This window comes from Syzygium oleosum, unplaced genomic scaffold (assembly GCF_021117445.2).
Source record: "Syzygium oleosum isolate NSW1041296 unplaced genomic scaffold, Sole_v2.1 Sole_v2.07, whole genome shotgun sequence".
NCBI lineage: Eukaryota > Viridiplantae > Streptophyta > Magnoliopsida > Myrtales > Myrtaceae > Syzygium > Syzygium oleosum.
The window spans coordinates 2,266,217-2,277,565 of NW_026607491.1; the positions used below are offsets into that span (position 1 = coordinate 2,266,217).

At 43.0% G+C, this 11,349-nt stretch overlaps 1 protein-coding gene across 1 annotated transcript; it reads right to left on the minus strand.

The window, feature by feature from the left end:
• Positions 1-3,116: 3,116 nt before the first annotated feature.
• Positions 3,117-4,803, minus strand: LOC115682154 (aquaporin TIP1-2). The gene is made up of 3 exons (XM_030606299.2): positions 4,627-4,803; positions 3,993-4,243; positions 3,117-3,681 (listed from the first exon to the last, which is right to left on the minus strand). The coding sequence occupies exons 1-3, from the start codon at positions 4,757-4,759 to the stop codon at positions 3,307-3,309; spliced, it is 759 nt and encodes a 252-aa protein (XP_030462159.1). The 5' UTR covers positions 4,760-4,803; the 3' UTR covers positions 3,117-3,306.
• Between the last annotated feature and the right edge of the window lie 6,546 nt (positions 4,804-11,349).

The following is an 11,349-nucleotide window of genomic DNA, read 5'->3' on the forward strand; positions in this document are numbered from 1 at the left end:
AGCGATTTTTAATTCGGGCGCTCCGTTTTGCACACCCCTAATTAAAAGATTAGGACTCAGTTGCAATTTCCGATAAATGTTTTGGACTTAATTGTACTAATTAAAAGATTTAGTAGTCGATCGCATTTCGATATTGGATTTAGGACTTATGGTGCAATTTTCCTAAAATATCGTACCTACATTTAATGCTTACACCGAAATATGCGCAAAATGTACTTTCAATGAAACATATTTCTCTAATTCGTTACTTTTAGATCCTTGATGAGTTCCCCGGTGATTTAATTATAAATTTCGGATGCTTACCAGAAACGTTATAGTACAGTCACCAGTATTTTTTATACAATTGTATTATTTTCGAAGATTGATGAAAACTAGGCATGGAAATGAGCCATGCATCGAAAGGGTATGAAATTAAATTTACCGAACAGAACTTTTCGAATTAATTGTTAGAAGACGACGGGAGGAGCTTCTGCTGGAAAAACAAGGAGGTAAATAGTATTCTTCTTTTAATCACACAATTGCTCTGGACTATGTAATTGTAAGGGAAAATGACACAAACCATCCTTAAACTTTGGTTCGATATGTAATGTGGTCATGAACTTTCAATTTGTTCAATATGGTTCTTGTACTTCACCCAAATGTGCAATGTATTCCATGAACTTTTAATTTACACCCCAATATGCAATGTAGTCCCTGAACTTTTAATTTGTTCAATGTAATCTGTGAACTTTTGGTACATATTTAATTTAATCCACACACTTTATGAAAATATCAAATATTTTTGTTCTTGAGTTTGAATTAATGGAAGGACATTATTAAATATTTTCATATAGTTCTGGGACTAAATTGAATATATACCAAAATTCGAGGGACCACATTGAAAAAAATATAAATGACGGGACCACATTGCACATTTGGGTAAAGTTCAGTGACCACAATGAACAAATTAAAAATTTAAGGACCACATTGGATATTGAATCAAAGTTGTCATTATTGCTAAATGCAAGGACTAGAACTAAGGCTCTGTTTATTTCGCGAAAAATATATAAAAATAATAGCTTGTATCAATTAAAAAAATGAATGAACAATAAACATTTTCATTGTATATAAAATATTTAGACATAAATTTTTGTCAATGATGATAACATTTTCTATTGATTAATTAATATTGAAGCTTTCCCTTATACTTATAAACTGACCACCAGTTTCTTCCACAATCGATATGAGACAACCTCAACAATTAATTCATGTGATACAAGCTAGACATGGCCACGGTTCAGGAACCGCCGGTTCCGGTTCGTGGTCATGTATGAACCGGCGGTTCCGGGCCGGTTCCGGTTCCGACCGGTTCCGGTTCGAGGGGGGAGGAGGAGAAAAGGGGAGGAGGCGCAGGGTAGCGAGAGGGGAGGAGGAGGGGGCGTCGGCGTCGGCGGCTGCCGCCATGGGCGGGGGCGACGGCGGCGACGGCGGCGGGGGTCAGATCTGGAAAGACGGGGGGCGGGCGGAGGAGAAAAGGGGAGGACCGGAGGAGGCGCAGGGGAGAGGGGGGAAAGAGGGACCGACCATGATAAGGACCTTGCTGTCGATCCGCGAGAGGAGCTCGGAGGCGAGGCTCGAGACGCAGGCGGTGCGGTATAGGGTCAACACGGTGGCGTCCGCAGTGGCGAGGGGCTGGCCGGTGAGGGAGCTGAAGAGGACGAAGACGGCGTGGACCCCCGGCAGGTTCAACGCGGAGGAGTTGCCGGGGAAGTGGGTCACGAGCTTGACGCCGATGCAAGGGAGGGAAGGGTGGGAGGACCAGGAGGGCATGAGGAGGAGGGAGGTGGAGGGGACGGCGGCGGCGGAGAGGGGGTGGGAGTGGCGGAGAGGGATGTGGACGGAGGAGGAGAGGGTGGAGCGGAAGACTGGTGGGAGAGGAGGGCGTGGAGGACCGGAGGAGGTGGGCATGGGTGGGGGTGGGGCCCTGCAGACGTGCAGGCCCTGCTGCACTGCAGGGGTTTTTTTTTTTTTTGGGGAACCGAGCTCGGAACTGTCGGTTCCGAACCGCGGGCCCGGTCAACGGGCCGGTTCCGGGCCGAAACCGGCCCGTGGCCATGACTAATACAAGCGATCATTCAAAAAAAGTGATTTTCAAACGTGGAAAAAGATAAAGGGCTAGAGCAAACATAACAAAACCTCTCATGATCTTAACAAAGTACAAGAAACATTTCAACCATACTCCGAACAGAACTTTTCGAATTAATTATTAGAAGACGACGGGAGGAGCTTCTGCTGGAAAAACAAGGAGGTAAATAGTATTCTTCTTTTAATCACACAATTGCTCCAGACTATGTAATTGTAAGGGAAAATGACGCAAATCATCCTTAAACTTTGGTTCGATGTGTAATGTGGTCATGAACTTTCAATTTGTTCAATCTGGTCCTTGTACTTCACCCCAATGTGCAATATATTCCATGAACTTTTAATTTACACCCCAATATGCAATGTAGTCCATGAACTTTTAATTTGTTCAATGTAATCTGTGAACTTTTGGTACATATTTAATTTAATCCACACACTTTATGAAAATATCAAATATTTTTGTTCTTGAGTTTGAATTAATGGAAGGACATTATTAAATATTTTCATATAGTTCTGGGACTAAATTGAATATATACCAAAATTCGAGGGACCACATTGAAAAAATATAAATTACGGGACCACATTGTACATTTGGGTAAAGTTCAGTGACCACAATGAATAAATTAAAAATTTAAGAACCACATTGGATATTGAATCAAAGTTGTCATTATCGCTAAATGCAAGGACTAGAACTACGGCTCTGTTTATTTCGCGAAAAATATATAAAAATAATTGCTTGTATCGATTAAAAAAATGAATGAACAATAAACATTTTCATTGTATATAAAATATTTAGACATAAATTTTTGTCGATGATGATAACATTTTCTACTGATTAATTAATATTGAAGCTTTCCCTTATATTTATAAACTGATCATCAGTTCCTTCCACAATCGATATGAGATAACCTCAACAATTAATTCATGCGATACAAGTGATCATTCAAAAAAAGTGATTTTCAAACGTGGAAAAAGATAAAGGGCTAGAACAAACATAACAAAACCTCTCATGATCTTAACAAAGTACAAGAAACATTTAAACCATACTCCGACAATAAAAATATAAGACACAGACAACACCTATTTTGTTACAATGTAACAAGCCCAACTTCTCTCTATCATGCCCGATAAAAAAGACGATTATTTTTGCATTTCACCGAATTAAAAGAGATTAACGGAAAAAGCCTAGAAATCGGCTGTCGGAAGAGGCTCATGCGCGTTGTCTCCGATGAAAATGTTGTCGTACACGAGAGCCGCGATACCAGCGCCGATGAGCGGGCCGAGCCAGTACACCCAGTGGTTGCTCCAGGACCAGCTGACCACGGCCGGGCCGAAGGAGACGGCCGGGTTCATGGAGGCGCCGTCGAACGCGCCGCCAGCCAAGATGTTAGCGCCAACTATGAAGCCGATCGCAATGGGCGCGACGATTCCCACATTACCCTTCTTCGGATCCACCGCAGTGGCGTACACGGTGTACACCAGGCCGAAGGTCATCACGATCTCGAAGACCAGCGCATTCCACACGGAAACGTCGGACGAGAGCGAGAATGCTGATGTTTCCTGCACTCAAATAATCAAACAAAAAACTAAATAAATAACAATAGCATTGTTGAAATGTTATTAAGTTTCATGCTTAGTGTTCACCTTTTAAATGATATTATACTCATGTTTTTCAATATAAAGAAAACTTAATAGCAAATTTGAAATGGTAGTATTGAATTCTTTATGATAAAGGCATCAACCCATTAGAAAATTCATGTTTTTTTTTTGGGAATTCATAATTTCTTGTTGGCTTCCGAAGTATTTCTAGATCCAATTTTGTAATGCATGTGTTGCACGAGTGATTTTCGGGAAAATCTGACTGAACGTACCATTCCGCCAGTAGCGAACTTCAAGAGCAAGCAGGCCACCACCGACCCGAGCAATTGCGCGATCCAGTACAAGATCCCCCTCAACAAGGTTATGTTCCCACCGAGGAACGCCCCGAACGTCACGGCCGGGTTCACGTGGCCGCCCGATATGTTCGCGCCCACCGACACTGCCACGAACAGCCCGAACGCATGAGCGAGTGCAGCCGCCACCAAACCCGCCGGGGTGGTCGATCCGTCGTCAGTGAGTTTGTCTAACAAAATGACGCGAATATATGATTCATAAATGCACGAACACAATTCCATCACGGAAATATCTATGTACAAGTGCTCGTTTCAATATTGTATATTCAAAACACGGGGCACTTTTCAATACATATCAAAGGGACGGCCTCGTAACCATGAAGATTGATCCGGCCATCGTAAACAATATACAAAAAGAATGAAGACTGATAGTAAACAATAAGAAATACCTATGTACTCAAGTGCTTAGTTCTATCTTGTATATTCAAAACAAGGGGTGCTTTTCAACACATATCAAAGGGATAGCCTCGTAACCATGAGGATTGATCCAGCCAGATGTTCCATCTCATGAAAAAATCGCAAGAAACATACTAATAACAGCACGACGACTTACTGAAAGCCATCCCGGATCCCTCGCCGGCGAAAACAAAGATGAGCATGGAGAAGAACTCGGCGAGCGCCGCCCTGAGCGCATCCGGGTGGCTCGCCTCTCCGGGTGCCCCGATCGCGATCCTATAGATTGCCATCCTTCTTTCTTTCTTTTCTCGATCCTCGCACTCTCTCAACTCTCTTAAGGACTCTTAGTTTTCTCTCAATTCCACACTCTCACTCTCTCCCCCTTTTATATATCGCCTAAACCAACGGCAGTGGAACCGGTATGGCCAGTTGCCGGTAAAAGAACAGAAACTCGCGCGCACGAGGCTCTAAATGACCGTGGGGGGTTTGGCTTCTCCGCACGTCGGTGACTTTACAGCTAATGACCGCGACGTCTCACTGGCTACGGCCCTGCCACGTGTGCGGCCCTGATGGGACGGGGCCCGATGTGTGGCGAGACCGACGGCCCAACCCGTGACGTGGCGGGACCCGCTCGGTGATTTTGTGGAGTGGGGGGGGGGGGGGAGGCGTTGCGGTGGTCGGCGGATCATTGGATCACCGAACCGCCCTTTTGAACATTTCAAAATCGGAAACGAGGGGAACGAGCGAGATTGCGCAATCGCGAGGGGTCAACATCATCATGCGCCGTCCAAAAGGTGGGACCCCTAACTTTGGCGCGGATAAATAGACGAACGTGATGAAAAGAAAGAAGAGAAGAGTTCGGCGCCTTCCTGTAATTGGTGCGGTGTCAATGATTGGAGAGAACTGAATTTTCATGCGAGGTTGCTTTTCTTTCTCCACCAGAAGAATGACATGAGATTCAATTGGGTAGTGATGATGAGCATTGGAGTGTCTCTCTATTAGCGTAGAAGAAATCGTGAAGGCATTTGCTACATGCACGAGGGAGGGGTAGGGTGAAGCTTGAATGGAAGAATTGATTGGAAGAATTGATTGGGATTCTTTAAAGTTGGATTACCTTGAAAAATGATCGGACCCGAAAAAAAACCCTAGCACACTTCCGTCCCCTCGCCCGCACGGCGGCCTCTACCAGAGAGGGTCGCGACCAATAGGAGCAAGTGGCGACCCAAAATTTGGGCGGTCATGGCCGCAACTCCCTACCGTAGCTCCATCCTCGGTGACCCTAGAAGGAAAGGGGATAAAAATGGTAAGGAAAAAGTGAGACAAAAGAAAACAAGGAAAGTAAATTTGGATCATCCAATGTCCCTAGGGGTGAGCATGGTTCAAGTGGGTGGTTCCCATCATAGAACCAGAAATCGCCAATTAGGGACTGGTTCCAAAAAATTAGAATCGAGAACTACCTGTCAATAACATGGAACCGGTCCCATTAAGTTTCCCGCAAATGGAGATGATCGAGAGTGAGAGAGGGAAACGATGAACAGCCGAAGGCGTGACCGTGAGTTGATAGGAGTCAAAAGTCGAGGTCGTGAATCTATGGGCATTAAGCTTGGAGGTCAAGACAATGAGTGAGAGATAAAGAGACGACTCACACAAGATGAGAGTGAGACAATACAAGCACCTAGTTGATGGGCATTGAGCTTTAGATTATGAATTTTATGATTTTTATTTTTCTTAAAATATTTTCTTTTTTTTTGGTTGGAAAGTTTTCTTACAAATTATAATTAAGGAAAATACCACCAAAAACCCCAAACTATGCAACTTGTGACAAATTTACCCTGAACTTTTTTTTATAATACGAAAAATCCCAAACTATACCACTTGTAACAAATTTATTCTGAACTTTTTTTTATAACGTGAAAAACCCCAAATTATGCCACTTGTGACATATTTACCCCATAATATTTTAGCCCAAGGGCATTTTGGTCTTTTTCCTTTTTCTGTTTTTTTTTCTTTTTTTTTTACTTTCTTCTCTCTTCCCTCCGCTGGCCATGGCGGAGGGAAGCCGGCAAGGGCGGTCCTCGTCGGTGTTGGGGTTGGGCGAGGGCAGCCTCGCCCGCCCAGGTGAAGGCGACCCTCGCCGTCATCGGGCGAGAGTCGCCCTTGCCTAGGCGGGTGAGGGCAGCTCTCGCTCAACGCCAGCAAGGGCAGCTCGCGCCCTACGCCGGCGAGGGTCTCTTGAGTTGGGGGAGGGGTGCCTTCGCCCACCCAGGCGAGGGCGACTCTTGCCCAACGCTGGTGAGGGTCGCCCTCACCAGATCCGGCGAGGGCAACCCTCGCCCAACCCCAACACTGGCGAGGGTGGCCCTCGCCGGCTTCCTTCCGCCATGGCTAGGGGAGGGAAGAGAGAAGAAAGGGAAAAAAAAAAAAAAAGGAAAAAGACGAAAATGCCCTTAGGCCAAAGTATTGTATGGTAAATGTGTTACAAGTGGCATAGTTTGGAGTTTTTCGTGTCACAAAAAAAAGTTCAAAGTAAATTTGTCACAAGTGGCATAGTTTGGGATTTTTCATATCACAAAAAAAAAGTTCAGGATAAATTTGTCACAAGTGGCATAGTTTTGGGTTTTTGGTGATATTTTCCCTTATAATCATATATATTATCGATCCGGTCTGGGTGGGCGAGTGGGCGATTCAACACCTAGAACTGAGAACTAGACTAGCACTCACCGATTCTAGTAAATTAGAACCGGGAACCGCCGGTTCTAGGCTGTCTGGGCTGTTCCCGGTTCCTTTGCACACCTTTAAATGTCCCTAATGGTGGGTTGTAAACCTAAATTTAGCAAATTTATTAATTGATTCTAAACTTATTGTACGAATGTCAATTTAATTTAATTTTACTAATTCAGTTCTCAACCTATATGCAAAATTCCAATGTAATCTTAATGGCTAATTTTTGCCGAAAAATCATTAACGTGATTGTCCAATCATCGTCAACTGCTCCATGTGGTATATCGCCACATCAGCAGTTTTTGGAGAAAATTGGCCGGAAGGACTACAATAAAATTTCAAACAAAGGTTTAGAACTAAATCAGTAAAATTGCAAAATTGAGAATTGAATTGGTATCTATACAATAGGCTTAGAACTAATTCGATAACTTTCTCCTTAAATTTAGGATTTGATTATATTATTTAACTCTAAAGGGTCTCAATCCCTCGACAATATGTTTGAGTTTTACTCTTATCCATCTCCTGAGTTAGGATTAATACCACCAAAAAATCTCAAACTGGTATACATGTGATAAATTTACCCTAAACTAATTGTTTGACCACTAAAAATCTCAAATTGATACATTTATGATAATTTTACCCTTCATTACTTTCTGTTAAATTTTATTATCAAATTTCTGAATTTGATGTAATGTGGCAATTGACGGGTGTATCAATTTGATATTTTACCCTTCATTTGCCACAGATATATCGATTTGTGATTTTTTGTAATCTAAAAATTAATTTTTAATAAATTTATTATAAATATCAATTTGAAATTTTTCATCGCATTGAGGTAGTAATCACGTACTATTCAATTTCAAAAGAACTGCAAAAAGCACTCATTGTCAGCGGAAGAAAAGTCGTTCACGAAAAGCCTTTGTCCACCATTGGATTTAGTGATTGGTGAAGGACGCAAGATATGCAAATCAACCCATATCTGCTGCAAAAGCAACTTGTTTGGCTCGAATGTAAAGGGACACCGAAACGTATATCCCATTCTCCAATTGGAAACACGTACGGCTTGAAAGATCTCCCGAATATTTGGTAGCTATACTTAAACTAGGTAGAATACTTGAGAAGTATCGATCAATCATATCAATCATATGACAAATTTTTTTCCCAAAATATTTAAATTTAGCGAAGTAAAAACATTGAAAATTTTGAGGTGTTGCACCTTTTAAAGTTTGTAAAGATTATTTTATTAGTTAAAGTATCGTACAAGAACCCTAATTTTTCATAAAAGCATAATAATAATGAAAAGATAAATTTTAATTTTAATAATGATACTGATAATAATTATAGTTATTATTATTGTATATTTCAAATTTTCAATGATATTTTCTCTAGAAGGAAACATATAGCAACTTCTCCAGAAATTTAAAATAACAATTACTAAAATTACGATGTTAATTTTATGATAGCATTAATAGTAAAAATAAGAACAACAACATTATTATTACTTGAAAGCAGATGTTCTAATAGTCGAAATATAAATGTTGGCAACGACTCTATGAAAATGACATTATCTTTTTCGTCATTTTGATAACCACGGAAACGTCACAGCAGTTTTTACCAAACTCATTAATTATGCGTAACAATAGTACCCTTAAAAGGCTAGTGTCGCCAAACGGCATGCACTTCGACACAACACATCCACGTCAGCCGCACCAAACAAACCCTAAATTTTCCACTCCTGGCGGTCTTACTTGTATTCTTGTCCCACATGTCATGCTAAACCATTAAGAGGAGACGAACAAGCTCGTTGATGGATTGATTTGTTTTCATTACAGACAGTCCTCGTTTCAATGAATTCTGTTTATTGGACCGACCATGTTCGGATATCTCTAGGTGAAGAAAATGAACTCTGTGTCTCTCGTGCTCGACCACACCTTTTCTTTCTCACGATTGAGTTTTGTCCTCTAGCAAAAATCTTCATCGTGGCAATAATGCCCAAGAAAGTGATGTCTGTATTCTCTTTCGAGATATTAGAATCTTCAAGATGGCCCATCTAGGGTTCGTTTCCAACTCTCCATCTCTCTCAACTTAAAGCAATTTATTTGTCTGGCGATTGGTGAAATAGAGTTCTCATTACACACAAACCTGAAAGCGCGATGTTTTCCTTCAATCACCCACAGTCACATTTAGTTAATTTTGCGTATGAGTGATGTCCACAATTTGCAACGCACCAACTAGAACGGTGACTAGAAGGAGTTTCATTCAATGAGTTTCGGAGAGCCCAAAGACAAATAAACAATAAAAGTCGAAGAGCTATCAATGTTGATGTTGCCATAAATGCACACTATATGTTAGATAATGTAAGGATATAAAATATATCGTAGTCTACTATAGTTGAAAATGCAAATTTGCTATGTACTAATATTTAATTGAGCAGCTTTTGGACCATATTAAAGAAAAAATCGATGCGCTTTGTATTAGATGAAGTCTTCTTAAATGCATGGGTCGGGTTCAAGCTAAAAGACAAAGGGAAAAGTCATCCCCAAAAAAAAAAAATCTTATAACGTTAATTGAAAACACGTATCAAGATTTTAATGAAGAAGTATTGATTATTGTGCATGTAGATTTTTTATCCAAAGATGTTCATCGATAATATCATTGTGCCTAAAATCTACAATGAAAAAGTTAAATCAAGAGTTGAATAATCGATAGAAGATATACTTGCATAGGTGGGTCCATGTAAATGTTAATTGCTTATCCTTCACCAACTTCATGGGCAAAAAAAAGCACTTATAGAGTACAATATATCATCTCAACTCTCCCCCTCTTAGCTCAATGAGAATAGCAACATACAAAATTATTTTGGCAATTTTTGTTAAGATCGAAAGCTTTATCATGAATAGCCTTTGGATGTACATCTAAGAGGGAGAATATGCAAATGTTTGGTAATTTTCAATAACCCAGTCATTAAAATGTACGGACTTCTAGTTTCTATTAGTGAGATGAATGGATGTATAGTGAGTATATTTTTTTTCTTTAATCTTTTAAACAAAAATTGTCTAATATGTGAGGCATAAAAAAGGGAGTTCAGAACACCCATTGTTTGAAATGATCTACATATCATAAGTAGCTAGTTTATAACCTACTTTTTATAAAATATAATTTTTTTACTTTATAAATTTAAAAGCACATAAATGACTAAGATTGATACAATTTTTTTTGTCTAAATGATATAATTTCTTCAATTCCAAATGTTCTTTTACTAAGAATGACAGAAATGATATGTTAAATTAATGGGAAAAAACCACCAAAAACCCCAAACTTTGCCCTCTGTGACACATTTACCCCAAACTTTTTTTTGTGACACCAAAAACCCCAAACTTTGCTATTTGTGACACATTTACCCCAATATACGTAGCCTAGGGTATTTTAGTCTTTTTCCCTTTTTCTATTTTTTTCTGTTTTTTTTTTTTTTCCAAGAAGTGCCCTCGCCGATGAGGTCTCCGGCGACCTCGCCGCGCAGTGCGAGGCGCCCCGCCGGCGTTGGGCGAGGCGGCTCTCGCCTCGCCGGCGTCGGGCGAAGGACCCTCGCCCGCCCGGGCGGCGCCTCGCCGGCGTTGGGCGAGGCGACCCTCGCCTCGCCGGCGTCCGGGCGAGGACCTCTCCCGCCCGGGCGAGGTGAAGGCGCCCTCGCCGGGCGGGCGAGGCTGCCCGCCGGCGTCGGGCGAGGGCTTCCTCGCCCCCTAGGCGAGGGCGGCCCTCGCCGGTCCGGCGAGGGCGACCCTCGCTCGCGCGCGGCGAGGGTCGCCCTCGCCAGAATCGGGGGGCCGCCCTCGCTCGGCCGCCGGCGAGGGCCCCCTCGCCGGATCCGACGAGGCGGCCCTCGCCGGCGTCGGGCGAGGGTCGCCCTCGCTGGGCGAGCGAGGGCGCCCTCGCCGACGCCGGCGAGAGGGCGTCGGCGAGGGCGCCCTCGCTCGCCCGGGCGAGGCGACCCTCGCCGGCGTCGAGCCGAGGCGGCCCTCGCCGGCGTCGAGCGAGGGTCGCCCTCGCCCGCCCGAGCGAGGGCGGCCTTCACCTCGCACGGGCGGGGCGAGGGTCCACTCGCCCGACTCCGGCGAGGCGGGGCCCTCGCCCAACGCCGGCGAGGCGCGGCACCTCGCCT

Coding starts and splice junctions, on each gene's coding strand:
- LOC115682154 (XM_030606299.2), bottom strand. CDS start 4,759: ATGGCAATCTATAGGATCGCGATCGGGGCACCCGGAGAGGCGAGCCAC. Junction 4,244..4,626: donor GGGATCCGGGATGGCTTTCA/GTAAGTCGTCGT, acceptor TCATTTTGTTAG/ACAAACTCACTGACGACGGA. Junction 3,682..3,992: donor AGTTCGCTACTGGCGGAATG/GTACGTTCAGTC, acceptor ATTTGAGTGCAG/GAAACATCAGCATTCTCGCT.